The sequence below is a fragment of the Alnus glutinosa genome, chromosome 3 (genome assembly GCF_958979055.1).
Source record: "Alnus glutinosa chromosome 3, dhAlnGlut1.1, whole genome shotgun sequence".
Taxonomy (NCBI): Eukaryota; Viridiplantae; Streptophyta; class Magnoliopsida; order Fagales; family Betulaceae; genus Alnus; species Alnus glutinosa.
In genome coordinates, this window is record NC_084888.1 from 37,347,211 (window position 1) to 37,367,903 (window position 20,693).

Below are 20,693 nucleotides of genomic sequence, written 5' to 3' on the forward strand. Positions count from 1 at the left end.
TCGAAGGCAACAAACGGAGAAAGTTAAGAGAGGGAGGCGGACATTTCGAAGCTCAACCTCTCCCAACTGCACTAAACCAACCAAACTCTCATGATAAAAAACCATTTCTCTTCTTCTCGATTTTGCCCCCTCGAATTCACTATAAATTTCCTCTCTTATCCCAGATCCTCCATTTTCTTCTTCTTGCTTGTTATCCCCCTCGACTTCTCTGTTCCCTTCGACTCGACTCGCTCTCTCTTCCATGGAGTCCTCCGCTGTTCTCCGATCCTTTCACTGTAACTCTCTCTCTCTCTCTCTCTCTCTCTATTTATATATGTGTGTGTGTGAGGTTTGCTTGATTTGAGCTTGGAGTTGGTTTTCTTGTTTGATTTCGGCTCTGTTTGGTTCGATGATAGAATGAGTGGAAAAGGAATTGAAAAATGCCTTATATTGTGAAGGAGAAATTAACAATTTTAAAACATAGTCTTATTTTCGCGAGATTTTTCTCGCATTCTTTATGAGGAACCAAACTGAGCTTAATTTGTGATTTCAGATCGTATGAGCTTTGCCATGTTATCTATTAGATACAGAACTTCTCGATCTAGCTAAGCCATGAGCTCGGCAGTGCCTTAGTGTGTCGCCTTTAGCATTTGTCTCATTTTAGTGTAAAACTTGGATCGGAACAGTGTAAATTTATTCTTTTGTGTTTTTCTTGAGCTAAGTGAATCTAGATTCCCCCCAAATAACCCCAACATTTTTTGACATTTTGATGGGGGTCTAAGCGCAAAAAAAGAATAATAAAAAAAAAATTACGGTACTTGTGAGTATATGAATTTATTGGCATTCTTGCGGTTATGATTTTTAACCTGTGAATTGGTGGTGGTGTCCTAGTTGCGAAGTTAAAAATCATAACAGGAGCTGTGTAGTACAGGAACAACTGCCGTTGTAGTACTAAAGATTTTGTGAACGGAAAGAAATTAAATGTGTAATTTTAGGTGACGAAGCTAGGTCATTGTTTAATGGCTGCATTTGATGATGCAGGAAACTTGCTTACATGTTCATTTTGGAAGGATAACTCTACAATGGAGTTCTTCAAATCTTAACTATTAATTGTAGTTAATGGTTCATGATTTTCCATTTCTAAGTTTTCGTTAGGAGAGGAAAGAAAAAACAGTAATGGTGTGATCTCAAAGCTATTGCCTCTTTAGTCACAAATGGTTTTGCAAATTCTATTTACTTTAGGATGCTTTTTTATTTGGAAATTAATAATAATAAGCTCTTAGTGAATGCTCCTCTAGTTGATTGCCAACTTCACATAGGGAGCTATATAGTATTAACTTTCTTCACAAAGAATATGAGTACAGTTAAGAACAGTAGCTGCCAACTTCAAATAAGAAATCAAACCCTTTCCTGGTGGGAGGCAAATAAAGAAAATTGTGTAAGTTTGCATGTGCCCCTTTAAAAAAAAAAAATAGTATGCTTTTGGTGCCTAAAATGGTTTTCTCCTTCAAACGCAGAAATTCTAGCTGACATCTATAGAATCCACGTGTAATTTATCCTTTGCCAAAGTATTATTGTGACAGTTTGTTAGTTTCATTGACTTTCATGAGGTGGTCTTTAACTCATTACAAGTCAATCAGTTTCTCTTTTCTTCCTTTCTTTCTTTCTCTTTTTCTCTTCTTTTAATATAAATCTAGCACTTGAATTTTGTGTCTTTCTTGCATTACTTTATAGTCATCTATCAGTTATATAGTCATGTTTGTATAATGCTTTTCCCTTTACGCTGCAAACTTCAAACTATTGAGCTGTTACGATAGCTCAATCTGCACGTAACACTTGCATGGCTCTGTTGAATTCCAGATTCTGGAGGGAGGACATCACATGTGCGATCCTTACTTGAGAAACCTGGTTGGGTAGCTGTATATAATGCCAACTGGACCATTCCAAGTAAATTCTGCTCTCAAGGTGTGGCGGTTAATGGGAAGCTCGTATATTCATCAACAAAGCGGAAGGGGGTGATGGCATCATCTGCAAAGACATCTGAAGCTACCGAAACATCTAAGTCTGATGGTGAGGTTATTTCTTTATGGCCAAGAATGCTGTAGAGTTCTACAGAATCTGTATTCTTGATATTCTCTGGTTATAGCAGACATGAAATAGAAAAGTACAGGCTTAGGAGTTGTATAATAAGATACACAATCATGCTTCAGTTTCAGAACTTGTGTGATCTTGGCTATAAAAGTGGCACAGAAATTTTGTAATTTTTCCTCAACAGTGGTTGTTATTATGCTTAACAAAAAAGAAAAGAAAAATTAGAGAACAGATGCCAATATGTCCATTTTTTATTATCTTTATTCATTCATCCTACGTTCTTCTCTGCATACATATGGGGTATTGTGACTATTGTCTGATTGCAATTTCACTGTGTTTCTACTAAAGGTAATAGTTATCATTGAGAAATCTGGTTGCATTTGGGATTTTGTCTTCTTCAAACATGATACTGCCATTCTGCTTATTGACGTTCATGGTATTCATGAAAACAAGATGATTTGAAGATTCTTTTGCATAGCTATATGGTTTTTGAATATGTCATATTTAATTGTCTGAGTTTATCTGTTATCTTTGCATCCTAAAACTGAATGGTTATGATGTGACAGTTTCAACAGATAGCATTACCCGAGGCTCATTGAAGAAGAAAACACCATTCAATGCTACTTTTCCTAATGGATTTGAGGTGACAATATCTCTTTGAATTCTACTAGCTTTCCCGCTCCATTTGTTTATCTGTTGATGTAGTGTTAAAGTTGATTAGCGATAGATCTACAGAAACTAGCTTTAATATTACCTTTTTTTTCTCCTTTAGAAAAACATATACCTTTTTGTTTTACTGCTAAGCTGTCCGAATTTTTTTGGAAAAAGTCATTTTTGTTAATTGCTATTTTCATTCATGCTTTGATGCATGAAGCTCAAATGCTTCTAAGCTTATTGAGGTTGATATATAATGAACTCCTCTGTGATGATTTCTATTCTTGTACATACCATGTCTGTTTAAATCTCATATATAAGTTTTTTCCAAGGCTGAATTTAAACTCCAGCAAATCTTCAATGCTGAAAACACATGCTCAGCACTCTGCCTTGGTCTGTCTTTCATAACTACTCTTCCTAAACTATGTTCATGGTTGTTTTTTTACTTGTCGTCTCTTGGTTGTGTTTCTCACATTTTTCTTGATTGACATCGATTAGGAATCTTGCTACCTTCATGTTTTGCATTCTTTCCTTCTGTTTTATGATGTAACTGAGTTGCTTATTTTATTTTATATTATTTTTTATATCAGGCACTCGTGCTAGAGGTCTGTGACGAGACTGAAATTGCTGAGCTGAAACTAAAGGTGAAATTCTATACCCTTGTTTAAGTAGCTGGCTTTCTTTCTTTTAATTCTTTTTAATCGTGTATTTGAAAAATTCATTAAACCAGTTAGTGTCAGAAAGGTGCTGGCAACTCAAAATATCCTACGAGGAAATTTTAATAGGCTCCTTTGAACAAACAATGGATGTTGTGCATAAAGGAAGCCTAAGATATCATGGATGGCAGGGGCATATAGTTAATGCACCTATGAATGTTATGTCAAATACTTTTACTGGTGTTAGAGTTAACCTAATCGGAAATCAATTATCCCCTTGTCTGTAACATGTTGGGCCTCAGATCATTGCTAGTTGAGGCTTTCAGTTGCATGAATGTATAGGATGTTTACTTCATTATCTTCTATGAAAACTGGTTATATGTTGCTCTTTGATAGGTTGGAGAATTTGAAATGCATCTGAAGCGGAACATTGGAGCCATGAAAACTCCCATGTCTGGAATTTCACCAATGACACCGCCACCTATTCCAACAGAACCCATGGTTGAATCAGCACCTGCTTCCCCACCACCATCACCACCAAAAGCTTCCAATCCATTTGCGAATGTCCCCATAGAGAAGTCCTCAAAGTTAGCAGCCTTAGAGGCTTCTGGATCCAATGCATATCTCCTAGTATCATCTCCTACGGTAAGTGGTGGTCTTATGTCGTGTGGACCACTTTTCATGTTTTATTTTTATTGTTTTGGGATAACATATATCATGTACTCTCTGCTATCACCTTTTGCTGTTAGGTTGGTTCATTTCGTAGGGGCAGAACAGTGAAAGGGAAGAAGCAACCTCCTATCTGTAAAGAGGTATCTGTGCATGCATATATTTCGTCTGTCTAATATTTTTGTAGGTCTAAAAGTTGTCAAATTAATTTGTAGCGAACAAGAGGGAGAAACACCACCTTGGCTAGAAATCATAATTGGCTTTTCTTGATTTTGGGATTTACAGGGTGATTTGATAAAAGAAGGACAAGTAATTGGATATTTGGATCAGTTTGGCACTGAACTTCCTGTGAAGGTGAATACTCTTGTTTCAGTTTCTTTAATCATGGAGATTTATTCATGATAAATGCTTATAATGATGATTTTTATTGGTATCTTGAGCAGTCGGATAAGGCTGGAGAAATCTTAAAGATCCTATTTGATGATGGAGGTAAAACGTCCTTAATTTTTTTTTTTTAGAAATTTATTATTTTTTAATTGACTTGAATCACATCGCATAAAGGTTAAATTATTGGGGATTTTAGTTTGACTCTGTAAGGAAGATGGGTACCATTATGTAGCCCAGCAGGATCTAAGTACATCCACCATGGGTGCCACCAGGAGACATAAGCCAAGAACAACTATGATAGTTTCATCTAATCCATCATCCTTTTGGTATCTTGGTCTTCCGAACATTCAGGATGAATATGGACAATGAATATAAAACTTAGATTTGTTAACATGACTGATAAAATATTAATACACCTACAAATAATGATATATTCCTTCCCTCCTATCTTCGCTGACATTGTGCATTGTTCATGATATGTGAATTGATACCATTCTAAGGTGCAATCATAGAGGTTTACCAGGTTCATTATAATTCTTGATGATCATCAGTCAGTGGTGTTATAATTTGTCCTGAAATTGCCAACAGACGGTGTTAACTGAATGGAAAAGTATCTTCAGGCCATTTCACGATCAGTATTTTATTTTTGTTTTACCTAACAGTGTATATGATGCTACGTCATTTAAAAAATTTAAATGATGTGGCAGTATATTCACCATATGACATCATGTACACAGTATTAGATAAAATTTCGACCATGAAATAGTTTCTGTCGTATGGTTACACTATTGTGTCTAGCCATTAAGAAAAGGCATTGGTAAATAAGGTTGAGTCAGTGAAATGAATAGAGAATTTCCAGGATTTATTTAGGATCTCAAAATAATGCACCAAAAAGTCGGTGAATGTGTGTTGGTACAACATGAGCAGCCGTAATGACTCTCTTAACCGTTTGATTTCAACTGTATATGGTTTGCACTTTGCAGAAGCTGTCGGTTATGGAGACCCACTTATTGCTGTCTTGCCATCATTTCATGGTATCCAGTGAGCTCTCCCCTGTCTTGCCATCGTTTGCCTCTTCTTAAGTAGGGCACGTAAAGCATAGTTGGTGATTGACATCTCTTGTGAGTTGAATTGGGTGTAGATCCGGGAATGTTTGTTTAAGCATTATAATATTGAGAAAGTGGGTTGTTTTCTTAGGACTATGTTTCCTGTATTTTTTTAATCTGCATATGGAGGCATGTCGTTCAGCTTAAAAACCATGAGGATGCTTCATTAAATTAGGTTTCGACCCTGTGTGACATTGTGACAATAAAAATCCATACAAAACTGTCATTTTCTGGAAATTGCCAGATATTTTTCAGCCTGATTGGTTTAACAGTTTCAAAATGTGTGGTTTGAAAAATAGTGATTTCAAAATGCCATTAATGAAAATTTGATTTTTAAAAATACAGTTTAGTGTTTAGTAAAGTCATGATCATCCTTTGAAATTGTTGTTTGGCTATTAAAATTGTGATTTTTTAAAATGCACTCCATTTCTTGCAATTAAAAATACATTCCTAAGCTGGACACTTTTTTCCGATTTTATTTAAAAATGTAACCGAATAGACTGTTCATGTGACATGCTGCTCAATCTCCTCAATGGTCAAACCACCAACAGTCTCAACAAATATTCCCCACAAGCTCTCATTGCAATTCATAATATCCAATTGGAGATATCATTGCAACAAAATCTTAATAACCAGCCATTTTGTTTTTAGTCGGCATGAAACAAGCCTCCCAAAGGCACTAGAATAATCAAGTGATCAACCTTTGTCAAGTGGTTCAATAAAGAAGTAATATACGGACCTAAGTCTCGGGGCGGATAAACTTTCTCCAATTCTATCTATAAAAATGGCATACATTTTTTTACATGTAAAAAACATATGCTTTTAAATAGTATGTGTTTTTCATGTCTTTTTAATAAAATTTCTTTCAAATTTATACTTGCAATTAATAAAGCATGTGCTTCTCATAGAGTAATTATAAATGTCATATATGTTCCTTTTTTGCCCTTCTAATAATGGTATGCCTTTTAAAATAACCATTGGACTTGTAATTCATCATTATTGAATTTTGATCAAATAGTAATTTTAAAAACCACATCATTATTAAAGGGACATAAGTATAACGTTTAGAATTACTCGCTTCTCACATGCAAAAAGACTAATGTCATTTTTATAGATTGGGTTGAACGAAGTTCCTTCAGCCCAGTTTGAACGAAATCTTTGTCCTTCCTCCAAACTGAGTTGAAGGAACTTCCTCCAACTCTATTTATAAAAAACACTTTCTATTTTTTTTAATAACAATGACAAAGTTGAAAAGAATTTTATTTAAAAAAACATATGCATTCGCATACTAATAAAAAAATGAACACATACCATTTTTATAGATTAGGTTGAAGGAAGTTGCCCAATGAATTTTATTTAAAAAAAACATATGCATCTCACATGCTACTAAAAAATGGACACATCATTTTTGTAGATTAGGTTGAAAGAAGTTGCCCCAACCGAGTTAGGAAGAAATCTACCTCTATTGAAAAATTTGATTTTAAAAGATGCAATTTTAAGTGTTTAGCAAAATTAATCTTTAAAATCGCGATTTTTTTTAAAAATAAAAAATAATAAAACGCTCTTGCCACCCCTAACCGTTGTTTGCGGCCGGCCAATCCATCCCCTTGAGGTGGCGAAGCCACCTCCAACACCTAGGGGTAGTTCATGGCCACCCAAGAACCATTGATCAATTTTTAATAGTTTGATGAGACATTGTAGCAATCTAAAGTTTGGGGACATTGTCAATAATGTAGTAGTTTGAGGTGAAAATATGAACTTTTTCGCTTGTTATTTTCAGTAAAGTAGGGATTTATAATGAAATCGAACTATTGACAAGCAGCATCAAATGTCTAGAATATTAACTACAGTACTAGACTTCTATTTGTAACAGCTCAACATCGGGGTACAGTATTATACAAAAAAGAGGGCTAAATCTAGGCCTGTTCCATCTCAGGCTTGTATGGTATGCTTAATCCAGGTTTTTGTATGTTACTGAAGAGAGTACAAGGCTCTTACCTTTTTAAGGGTTAGTAACAAAACTTAAGATTTAGCTTGGATCCAGTTTCAGTTAGAATTGAACCTATTAAGATTGAGACATGTGCCCTTTGTGTCCAGTTATGGGATACACGGTACACGTCTCAATTCCTGTAGGTCCAATTTCAACTCGAACGGAACCAAAGCCAAAACCCAAGTGTTAATAGACCACTACTCTAAAACATGAACACCATAGACAGATGTACAATATTGAAAATTTGTACAAGAGAACCTGCTGTTCTACACTCCCTGACATCACAAGACAACGGCAGAGAAGAAGCATCTTTTCCCAACGCCTTTAAGATTTGTCAACTGCCATCCGTGTCCCTCCTTGTAACATTCCACCTATCATCATATGAAAGAAGACTTACAAAGAAAGAAGGATGCTAAAGAACCCCTCATGTCCAAGGAAATTTTTTGAAAGATGAGCCTAGCCATGTGAATTTGCATACCGTGTCCAATATGGAGTTTTCGTTCAATCCCCCGATGACATATATAGAATCTGCTATTACAGCGGCACCAGAATAACTCCTTGATTCATTCAAGGATTCCCCCATCATCCATGAACTGACACGAGGGTCAAAGACCTCAACAGATGAAACTATCCCATTTCCATCATGGCCGCCAATAGCATATCTGCAAAGAAAAATTTCCATAGTATAATGACCTCTTTGGATACTAAAAGACAAACACATAAAAAGTTTTTATGGTGAAATCCTCTCTCTTTTTTGTTTTTCTTTTCAAAAGTTGCATATTTATACAGCCATTTAAAGATTTTTCAGAAGTTACAAAAACAAATTAGGGTATCTATCTTTTAAAAGTGTTAATTTAGTGTATCCATCTTTCAATTTTTTTCAATTTCAACCCTCAGTTAAAATTTTCCATTAAATCCTGTCAAAATTTCTAAAATACCCCTCATTTTTTTTTAGGGGAAAAAAAAGAAAAAAAAAATTGCAAGGATTTAACAAAATTTGCGAAAATACCCTTTCCTGAATATTTTAAAAAAATTATAATTTTTTTCCCAAAATACCCCTCCTTTTTTTAGGGAAAAAAAAAAAAAAAAGAAAAAAAATGCAAGGATTTAACAGAATTCGCAAAAATAGTCTTGCCTGAATTTTTGAAAATTTTTATAATTTCTTTAAAAAAAAAAAAAACACGGGTATTTTGGGAATTTTAATAGAATTTAACGAAAAATTCTATCGAATGATTGAAATTGAAAAAATTTAAAAGATGGATACCATAAATTAACACTTTTTAAAGATGAATACCCTAATTGCAAAAGTAATAAAAGATCAGGTTATAAGTGAAGTTCTCTCTTTTAAGTTACAAAATTGCAGCAAACCTCAATGTGAAAAAACCTACTGGTATTTTTTTTTTTTTTTTTTTTTTTTTTTTTTTTGTTAAATAACCTATCCATCCATGCAGAATACCTGGAATCAAAATACATTTCAAAGAAAAAAGGTCAACTTACAGTTTGTCATTCAGCACAGCCAATGAATGAGACCCTCTCTTTGTGGACATATTCTCAAGTCTAGTCCATGATTGTTCTCGAGGATCCAGTCTTTCCACTGATCTGAGACAGTAGAGAAGAATAAGTCAGACAATTAGGAGGAACTTCCAAAGTTCACTTCATGTCTATAAGAAACTGTGTCATTATTTCAAGTATACAAACCTTTTTTCTTCAACAAAATGTACATTATATCATAATGAGATCAGAAGAATCCACTAATACTATCCTTACAGCTGGTAAGTATGGTAGAGACACTTATGAAAGAGAGTTTTCCAAGTCGTCAGTTTTAGAAATCAGAAATTTCTATACTCCTATATTTATGGATAAAATGACATGAATCCTGTATAAGCAATTGCAATGCCTACTTTATGCAGGGATAAAAAGTAATTGGGGCATGTGATGTTATTATGGGCATTCACCCATCACATTCCAAATGGAAAATGTATAACTGGAGACATTAAAATAAATTTGAGCAAATCCGGTACAAAGCAAACACAAAACCCGAATGATCAGATCGATGCCAAATTACTGCTCAAAAAACAAAAGTGAGAGGTTCCTCTGCATTTTACTGAAACCTGATTAGGAAGGGATTCCAAAGTGGTTGGCCCAAGAATAAAATTTTTTGGGACTAAAGAAATATGTCCACACCAATAATATCCCCTCAAACTTTTTTTTTTTTTAAAAAAAAAAAAAAAAAAACGGAAATTAATAAATGCGAATAATAGAGCATCCAAAATACATGCGACCATTCTGGAAGAAAATGCAACCTGCCAAGGCAGTGCCAGGATTAAGATCACATTTTAAACTGAAAAGGCCCCAAGAGATAAATGCATACAAGGGAGAGTGGCATTCAATACATTATGCTTCTACATGTTTGTTAAGACAACCAGTAGAGCCATTTATACTGGAGACTAGGTTGATGTTGCCAGCATAGGCATGTGAGACATGGGATTATTTCTTTTGAACTGTTCTTCATACTCATGTATAGCACAATGGACTGATTTCAAATATAACGTAATTAAGTGTTGATGTACTCTGCCTACTGATTGCAGATAACTACTCATCCACCAGATAAATAAAGATTTGAAAAGGAAAAAAAAACTAAAATGGGATCTTACTTCAAGTAATCCTTTCCATCATATCCTCCAACAACATAGATTGTGCCATTAATTTCTGCTGCAGCAGTTGCGGATCTCTGACAGAAAAAATTTTAAAAAAAAATGCTAGTGAACGGAATTCTTAGTTTGAAGACATACAACATCTTAAAACATATTCCTATATTTCAAATTTTTAAGCAAAAGGGTATGGGTAGGTGTATGATATCTGTCAGAGAAGCACTCTTCTAAAAAATAGTACATGTTATTCACATAGTTTGTCACTTATTAATGCAAGTTGTTACAAGTGAGAAGCCTGAAATGAACAATTATTCATCTTTTGGCCAAATCCAGCATTCACTGATATACATTCATGCATCACACATACATATAGACGGAACGAATGGAAAAAATTATTGCAACACAAAATATGTTAAACTGTGGATCTCGCAATATCCTTGTTTAGTTCTACTTTAAAAAAAATATATATCTCCTTTTTTAGTTCTCTCACTAAAAATTATTATCAGTACTTAATTTGCTTTTAGTATGTTTAACATGCTAATATCTGGGTGCAAGCAAACCTTATTATCAATATTTATTAGACTCTCTCTCTCCTCCTACCACCCATCTTCCCTCTTTGGCCATTTGTGGTCGTATTGTGTTCTACTAGTATTGTTTCTTGTTAGTTTGATGTTGTAGTAGGGATTTCTATTCTTGCTGTACTCGGATATTTAAAGAATGTCATTTGTTCAGGAAAAAAAAAAAAAAACTAAACACTAAACACTTGTAAACCCATTAGAGTCACTTAGAGGTACCTTGTGTAGCATTGACTGAGTGGGGATCCACCTTCCTATGTCTAGATCAAATATTTCCACCTCTGAGAAACATTGAGCTTCAATTCCACCACCAATTGCAAAAATTTTCTGATTCAAAGAAACTCCTACTAAGCCTCCCTTCTTTTGATTCAATGAAGGACGAGTAACCCACTTATCGCTTTGTAGATTGTATGATTCAACTTCAAACACGAAAGATTCATTGACTAGTCAATAAAGCAATGCACAAAATGGTAAGTCAAAAGGAGAGACCATAACTATTACCTGTATCGTACCACATATTACCATATGCACCACCAAATATGTAAACTTCACCATTTAGCTTTGCAGCAGAGGCATTTGAACGTACAAAACTCATTGGACAAAGAGATTCCATAAGGTCACGAGCAGGAGAGTAACAATTGAAAGCCGGTAACCACAAAGAACCATCATATCCTCCGGCAATAAGTATTTTCTCATCAAGGTCTGAATGAGATTCATCACTTGAGCTGACTTCTTTTTCAGTAACAAGTCCAATTTCAGGAAATGACCCACGTTCTAACATCTTAATTCGCTCTTTTAAACTTAGAATTTCTCTTCTTGATTCAACCTAAATTGCAAATTTAATTAGGCATGGATTCAAGATCATTGCAAGGAAGATTCGGATCAAAAAAAAAAAAAAAGGAAATATTTATCCTCCGCATGATATTATTGCAGTTGCCGTCTTCTTCATGATAATTCTTTAGGAAACTAAGCAAGAGATGTTATTTTCAGAACATGAAGAAAAATAAATGCATAACTTGAAAAACATTTGGCAGATTAAAGACAGCCACCTTAGTAAAGCAGTCAAATGTAAATGCCTATGCTCAAAACAGTAGAAAATTGGACAGCTGAAAATAACATTTTGAGATGAGAACCATACCAGATCCTGCTCCAAAGAATTGATTGTTTGTACTTGTTTTAACTGAGACAATTTCAACTCCCTGTTTTCTTGCTGTAACTGTACAACACACACATGATACCAAGTTGAAAAGGTAATTAGATGAAAATGGCAATTAAAATTAAAAAACATGGGGACAATGGACAGTATCAATTACCTCAGCCACAAAACACTGAAGTTCAGAGGACTCCATTTCTAAAACCTTTGCTTCTTCTGGCAAGCAAATATCATATGATGACATCCCACGTACCCCAGTGCCTTGCCAATGCTTATCCTTTGATAACATCTCCCTTTTCATGGATGAAAATGAAGAGCATTCCCCACTTGGTTTGAGGCTTATGTTTTGCCTGTAACCTATTTCTGCTGCACCCTCATTTATCGAAACTTTTGAAAACTGTCTTTCTATGTCAAGAGAGGGTGCAAAACATGAAGAGTTCCATTGCAAATTGGACTCATCCAAATGAGAATGCAAAGCTGCTGTCTTAAAACCTTCACCTTCCCATCTTTTATCAGCAGTAGGTCCAGTTTCATATGAAGTTCTCTGAGGAAGAGAATAACACGTTTCTGTTGCAACAGAAGAGTACAGTACCCTTTCAACAAAAAAGAAAGAAAGAAGAAGAGTACAGTACCTCACTATTCGGTCCCAAGCTTACAAGTTGGTCATTATATATTCCCAAATCATCTGCAGCAGCTTCTGAAAGATCGCATCCTCCATCCATACAAGGTGCAACTCCTGAAGACTCCCATTTAATGTTGGACTGGTGTGAACTAGGAAGATTTTGTTCTAAAGCTGGTGTCTTAAAATCTTCGACTTTCCTTCTTGCAGTATAACTGTTTGAATCTTTAAGCAAATCACTCCACTTTTTTTGTGGAAAAGAAGTCCTCACATCTCTCACGACAGAAGCATAAGATCGATCATGATCTCCTGTTTCCTCATCCTTTTCTGCCACTTCCTCGTCAATGAGAGCTTCTCCTCCCCACAGATCACGACCATGCCGGGATTCCCATTCTGCAGTGGCCTGGCCAGGATGAGCATCCCATTCTAATGTAGGCATCTCAATGCTGTCACCTTCCTGCACAGATGAAGCTTTGAACAGACTGCTATTGCTAGGGAGGGAGGTATCCGCAATGACCGGTGAAGATGAAAACAATGAAATCAACTTCTTTGTTTGATCCCGGTCTAGTTCGAACCAAAATAGTCTTGGTTTATAGTAGTTTTCAGCAATTACAGGTTTGAACTGATCTTCCAGCATGGGCTGGCAATGCATCTGGATTCGAAACTTGACCTAAAATCACAAACAGCACAAAATATGTGAACTCCATATATTGACTTTGATATAGTAAAAACAAAAATCAGACAATGACATCACAACCCAACTACTGGACATGATGGTAAATAATCGCATTCAATACCTGTGCAGCATAGTGGGTATTTGAACCATCTGAAGTCCATCCACGTGGATCAATATTCAACTGTCCTGGGCTTGCAGCCTCGAACATTCCATGAAGCTTCCTATCACTGTAGTTGAATAAGAAAAGCGGCAAACCAACACTAACATTCTTTACATAAGAGAAATGTGTAGCCGGTAATCCTGTTCAATAATGTGAATCGTGGTTACACGAACAAATTTTCTAACAGAGACAACTATGCATGCAAAGCATGGGTGAGAGTCAACTAACCGAACAATTGTTTGGAAAAACATTCGTTAATAGTGTTATGCGTGCAGCCAAAGATAACTCCACACAGGTCGCTCTTCCTTAGATTCCTTGCAGTTACACTGCAATTCACTGACAACCGAGTTTTAGATATTTCCTTCATCTTGCGTGTCTCTTTCTTCCTCCCTGCGTCCATTCTGTTATTCCAGAAAATCACATGACGTCCTTTACCATAAATTTCAGTAATTTGAAGTAATAACCGAAGGTAGATAAGGAACAGTTTAGCTCCTTTAACCATCTTCCCTATTCCACATACGCCAAAAAGATACTAAAATCTTTTGAAGTGGTTTACAGCTTTGATTGAAGCACCACTTCCAAAAATTACAGATTCTCATGCAAAAAATTAATTGCTACAAAATTTGCAACCAAAAAAAGAGCTAAAAATGATAATTATATAAAAATTTTAGGATCAAATGATGGTAATAATACAAAACAATTCCGCAAAGTGAATAGTTCAGGAGGAATTTTAGAACATACACGTATATGTTGACAAGTACAGGAATTCTAGAACACTTACTTTCAACAACGTAATGAAATATCCCTTTCTTGCAAATATTATAAACCTTTTTCCCATTCGGGATCATGACAGAACAATTATTAGTTTCTGATTTTAAGTTATTTAACTTAGGTATCTATTTGGTCACAGCCACTCTTCTTAATATAAGCCTCTACAAGTTTCCTTCACTGAAATTCAGGTTCACCAATGCGTTAATGTAAGAAACTTTAATCAAGCACCGAAATAGGATGGAGAGGGTTAAGGTTGATCGAAAACACAACCAAAGCAAACGGAAATTAAGGTTGAGATTTATCAACAAACAAGCAATCGGTTAGACGAAAAACATGTAAACAAAGGTTTTAACCATTATCATCAACGATATTTGTTTATAAGAACTGAAACAAAACAGCAATACTAACTTCAGAATTGAAGCTTTCAGGAAGTGAAAATATTAAATGAATTTCACAGAACTCAAACAGTCAATAAATTTCAAAGGAAAATAATCAAAATTCGTCCAAATAACAAGAACAACCCTCGGTTATAAAAATTTCTCAACAACAAATTCAAATAATAATAATCACAGACAGAGCAACACAGTTCAAATGCTCTTCGTCGTAAGCAATGTTCATTCCGAAGGTACGATAAAGGTAAATGGAAAATTAAAAAGAGCGTCATTTGAACCTTGTAAAAACTAACATTATAAAGCAAAAGTAGTGAACGGCGTTTCCTCACCTTGAGACCAGAGGATGTACGATCAACGACGGATTCTCGAGTTTTAAACGTTAAAGCAGTACGGACGTTCTAGTGTTTGTTTCTCGGGAAAAAAACTGGGGTTTAGAGTCGAGAAAGTGAGAGAAAACAAGAGAAAAAAGATACGGTTAGCGTCGTCAGGACTCTGAAAACTGAAATGAAAGGCCTATGGGCTATGAGGTTGGACTGAGGTTCTGAAGCGCGAAACGTCCCAATTTGTATCGTGGGACGCGAATGGTGAGATACGAAATTACCATGCTGTCCCTGTCGACTTGTTTGTTACTTGTTTAGGCGTCTATACAGTCGGTCAGTCGCTTTCGTGGCCATGCCACGTACCAGTTTAGCCGGTTCCCTCTTTCCTAATTTTCCTTTTCAGCTCAATTAGGTACGGTCACGTAATTACAAATCTTTTTACTGTTTTGGGAAGATTTCAGACGGTCACACGTAATCCGGTACGGTCTGCTCCCACTGATGGTGATGGACTGATGGAACTTTTGATGGGAATATGTATTTAAACGGAGTCTGGCATTGAGTGGTGAGTCACGTGGTGAGAGAGTTGGAACGTGAGGAAAGAAACGGAACAGAACTGAAAATTATAAATGTAAGGGTATTTTTATTTATTTATATATATATTTTTTTTTATAAAAATACCCGTATACTACAATTAACTGGATAGGAATGGGAGATGATCCTAATATGGATCGTAATCCTTGCCATTTTAAACAAGATGAAAAAATTGTAATATGACCTAAATGGCAAATTACTCTATTTAGTATCAAAATAAATTCAAATATTCTTATAATTCGCTTAATTTACAAATTACTATCTGAAATTAATTTTCGTTAAAAAAATTTGACATATTTAATTAAGAGTCATGTCAGCACCACTAAGATAACAACACGTATCACTCTTAATAAAAAAATATATAAATATATAAACTTTAAAAATTATTATTTAAAAAAATGAAAAAAGAAAAAAAAGAACAGGCAGCCACCTCCAGCCACCTATTAAGAGTTACATGTGTCGCCATCTTATTAGCGCTGGCATGGCGCTTAACAGAATCTGTTAAATTTTTTAATGAAATTTAACTTAAGTGAGCGATTTGTAAATTAGGCCAACTATAGGAATCTTTAAATTCATTTTGATACCACATTGAGCAATTTGTCATTTAGGTCAATCTTAGGGACCAATAGTGTAATTTCTCCAAAAAATGTCGTTAAATACCTTTAACTCTTAGTTTAATGACTTTATTTTTACCTCATATGCTTTTGTTTTGTACCACATATGGTATCTCATTTATGGTTAAAAAGATAAATGGTACTTCCGTCCAAAACCTTAACAGAAGTCCACGTCATCTTCTTTAAAAAACTAACATGAGTCACGTGCCTCATTCAAAATAAAATTAAACAATAAAACAATTAAAAAACTAAAAATATTAAAAACATTAAAAAAATAATTTTTGAAAAAATAAAAAACAAATAGAGACGCCGAGCCACTCCCATGGCTAGTTTGGGAGTGGTCGGGCCACCCCATAACCCTCAACCACCCCCACAAGGCCAAAAAGAAAGAAGCAATAAAATTTGTCATAGGATTTAGCTATTGGGGGTAGCCAAAACCACCTCAGACTAAAAGAAGTGCGGCCAAGCTACCTGCAAAGGGCCTTGGGATTGTTTTGGCTACCCTTATTTTGCTTTTTGGAGCCATCTCTTTGGCCAAAATGGGGGTGGCTCGAGCCACCCCACTATTTTATTTTATTTTTTTCAAAAAGTATTTTTTTAAAAAAATATTTTTAATGTTTTTAGTTTTTTAATTTTATTTTTAATGGGGCATATGACACATGTCAATTTCTTAATGGTGCTGAAGTGTACTTCCATCAATTTTGGGGCGGAAGTTGGACAGAAGTTCTATTAACATCTTTAGCTATAAATGAGTTATCAAAATACATTTTTTGATTTAAAGATTTTCTGCAACTTAAAGAACAATAACCTAATAAAAATATGTTCAATTCTAACTGGTAACCTGCCACATTTTTAATATGTAGCATTTTTCAAGTCGTTCAATGCAATGAATTGTCTGAATTTACATAATTTTATAATTAAAAATTGTAAGAGATCCTTATCTATGAGTGTTTTATTTACATGTAGATGTAAAAAAAAAATGCAATTAATTTAAATTTTATATACATATCTTTCGTATTAAAATATTGGACATTGTCTATAACATATCCATCAATAGTAGTTATAATACACAAGGAAAAAGTGCAACTCTCTATTTAGTTAATGTTTTTATTTTTTTTTATATACACTAACAATTTCCCAATTGCTTTTTTAAATATTATTTCTCATTTATTTTAATTATATTCTATTTCACATATTTTCATTTATAATAGATGAATGGTGATAAATTTTTTTAGTTGGACATTGTGCTACAATGAATAGCAAGCAAGAAGTCAACATTGTGGTTGAGATAGTTCATAAATATTGTAAGATAAAAATATAATTTTTAACATGGCGGTGCATTACTCTCTAATGCCATATGATATTTTTTTGATTTACATAGTTTTTGTATTCTGTTTCTTTTTCTTTTTCCTACCTGTTAGATCTTACGTTATAATTTATTAATAAAGGTAGCAAGATATCAAATATTTTTGCTCGGCACATATTTTATTAAATTTTAATAGATATACTCTGTTTGTGTATATGCAGTGTCAAAGAGTGGGCTGTAGGGGTCATTGATTGGCCTTTTATCACCCCCAAGTACTACTACACAAAATCAGGCATAGGCCCCCCGCCCCCCTTTTCCCTTTAGAGAATAAGACATATTTGGTCACCAATTTTGGGTTATTTATTAGTTTAATATACGAATAGAGTACTATAATTCAATTTGTTTTTATTGGCGTCCTCTCTATGTTACTATAATTTCTGTTTGGTGATTAAACTTGATTATTGTTTATATTTTATCGGGTCTCACTATTGTAGGAAATTTGTGAATTTTTTGTTTGTTTTCGTTAATATATTTAATAATCTATATCCAAGTTGTCAAGATATAGTTTTATATACTCATTTTTTTTTTTTCATTTTAAGACAATATTAATATATAAAGAATTCCATATTTAATTTCACCCTATATATTTAATTTATTTATAATACTCTTATTTTACTGATTCGATCATCCGGGAGAGAAATCCTGACTCCCACTACTACATACTTTCTTTTGAGAAATGTTTTGTTTCTAATTTTTGTCCATGGCTATCTATTGTCCATTTCCTTACCATAAATAAGTAAATTTACCATTAAATTCATGGGATCCAATATAAATTATACATATTTAATGATAGATTTGCCAAAAAAAAATAAAATTATAAATGACTTGTAACATCTCTCATTTCTTTTTACACGTTAAATCTGTGGACAAAATGAGGTATTTAGTCATCATAATTTTAGTTTGGGTCCCAAGAGATAAATTCATTCTTCTTCTTCTTCTAATAACATTTTTCATTCCACACAAAGAAATACAAATGATCTCTCCGGCAAGAGGGAAACTCCAATGAACCTCAAGTTGCACGAAAACTATACAACAACAAGAAGCTAGTCTCAATCTTCTGAAGAAAGCCTAACAACTTAGACAATCCATACAAAACTATACAAAGAAACCCCATTAAATACCCGCAACAACAAAAAAAAAAACTATACACGGAAAAAAAAAAAAAAACAAAACCGAACAACTGGAAATACATTTCCAGCACCAAAATTATCGCAACAGCACAACGACAAACTAGCCGTACCAAGACCACCACATAACAGAGACTCTCAAAAGTAGCCTCTAGAGCAGAACGCTAACAAGAATTTCTCAATTTTTACCATGATGAACATTAGCGTAGGGGTGGCGGTTCGTATTTCGTGTGTCGGATTTTGGTTGTATCGCGACATGAGTATAAAATTATATAAGTCAATCATAACCTGATTCATTTAATTAAACGAGTCAAACTCTTTAACTATAACCCTCGAATTTTGTATTAGGTTCGTCTCGGTTCGCGAATTACGTCAAAAATTGTTTGTCATTATGTCTAGTTCGGATCGTGTCGAAACATAGGTATAAAACTATATTAATCAACCATAACCTGACCCATTTAATTAAACGGGGTTAGGCTTATTAATCCTATCAATTTAATTTCGCATTGAAGATTCGTGTCAAATTTGCAGGTCGTGTCAAAAATTGTCAGCCTTAATGAAAAGCCTTAAACTTACTTGAGCATTTCCCCACAACCCAGAACTAACCTCCCACAAATATATTGCAAAATATTATCTTCATAGCTAAGCTCATTGCCAAACTTGGAATAATCTTTTCCTCCAGATATTTTAAACACGAAAAAGTAGGGGTGGGTATCGGTTCGGTTAATGTCATTTTTGGTTCGGTTAACCGACAAAGTCGGTTAATTCACAGAGTTTATTTTGACAATCTTTAATTCCGATATTTTCAGTTAAAACGGTTAAATTGGTAAAATCGATTAAAACATAGTCAGTTAAAAACATGTTAATTCGGTTAAAAATCGGTTAACCTTTTGAGATTCCTTTATCTATTCCTTATAATCGGTTAAAAGTCGGTTATTCCTTACTCTATATTGTCAGTTCGATTCGGTCGATCGGAAGTTGGTTCGGTTAACTGATTTTTTTTTTAAAAAAAAACAAACTATACCGACTATCAAACTAAAATAAGTCGCAAAGTCAGCAGGCTTTCAAGCTAGCCAAACTAAACAAAAGGCAAGCGGTTTGAATAGACACCAAATCTTCAGATATATGGCCGGCAACCAGCTCCAATCCATATCTTTGATCACACTAGATAGCTTTGTACCTATTTTGCTTTTAGAATCATAGATAACCCTATATCCATATTTGTCAAAAAAGAACACCATCAGGGGGCATGCATCCAACCACAAAGATATAATGCTACCACCTACCATCACCTACTTGATATTTAAAAAAATTCTTAGCTATATCGCCAAGCTTTAGGATTTTCCTCCAACTCTAACTCTAAGCAGAATCCTGAGAATTTTTAAGAGCAAAAAACTCTTACCCTGAATCAAGTTAACATGAACGCAAGCAACCCGAACTCCGAACAGAACCCAATCTAGAGAAAAGAGACCATGTGTGCCTTAAAATGACCACTTTATTCCAATAAACCTGAATTTTCAAACCCACAATTCCCTCAATCTCAGGAGCACAAATATGGTTAGACTTAGCAGGGGACAGTTCAGTACTGCGCGCCATTTCACAAAAAACGATTAAGTAAAAGAATAATGATTCAATGCCACCTAAATATACAACTTTTCACCACCTTGCCTATGTGACAAGGTGGTCCCCCACTACTTTTTGAGTTTTTTTATTTTTTAAAAATAAATTAAAGTGGGGGACCACCTTGCCACATAGACAAGATGGTGAAAAGTTGTATATTTAGGTGGTAGTGAATTACTACTCTAAGTAAAATGAAATAGAAGACCAGTAAGTTTGAATATTATAGAGAACAGAAGTCAAGGATTGCAATCTACTATTAATTTCATTAATATCGGAGATCCACGTAGGAACAGTATCATCTTTTGTGCTTATAGTCACGAGCATTTTTATGTATTTTATTGTTATTATTATTATTATTATTATTATTATTATTATTATTATTTTGTGTTTGTTGTACGTAAGAGTGGTAGGCCCTGCCGTAGTCTGCTTTTTATCCACTTTTTTTAAGTCAAACGTCACCAGGAGGAGGAGAGGATCCTATTCCACGTCACCACGCTTAAACTCTTTTCTCTCCTGTTTGTTTTAA

The 20,693-nt window shown here is 34.4% G+C and overlaps 2 protein-coding genes across 2 annotated transcripts; one reads left to right on the forward strand and one right to left on the reverse strand.

Moving 5' to 3' along the window:
* The first annotated feature begins 11 nt into the window (after positions 1-11).
* On the forward strand, positions 12-5,736 carry LOC133864882 (biotin carboxyl carrier protein of acetyl-CoA carboxylase, chloroplastic). Its single transcript, XM_062301311.1, has 9 exons — positions 12-275; positions 1,840-2,049; positions 2,637-2,713; positions 3,315-3,368; positions 3,777-4,025; positions 4,130-4,192; positions 4,335-4,403; positions 4,493-4,538; positions 5,420-5,736. The coding sequence occupies exons 1-9, from the start codon at positions 242-244 to the stop codon at positions 5,479-5,481; spliced, it is 864 nt and encodes a 287-aa protein (XP_062157295.1). The 5' UTR covers positions 12-241; the 3' UTR covers positions 5,482-5,736.
* Positions 5,737-7,288: 1,552 nt separating this feature from the next.
* On the reverse strand, positions 7,289-13,766 carry LOC133863435 (uncharacterized). The gene is made up of 11 exons (XM_062299370.1): positions 13,595-13,766; positions 13,328-13,506; positions 12,544-13,200; positions 12,072-12,455; positions 11,897-11,974; positions 11,260-11,584; positions 10,978-11,177; positions 10,187-10,263; positions 9,030-9,131; positions 8,011-8,194; positions 7,289-7,903 (listed from the first exon to the last, which is right to left on the reverse strand). The coding sequence occupies exons 1-11, from the start codon at positions 13,764-13,766 to the stop codon at positions 7,814-7,816; spliced, it is 2,448 nt and encodes an 815-aa protein (XP_062155354.1). The 3' UTR covers positions 7,289-7,813.
* Between the last annotated feature and the right edge of the window lie 6,927 nt (positions 13,767-20,693).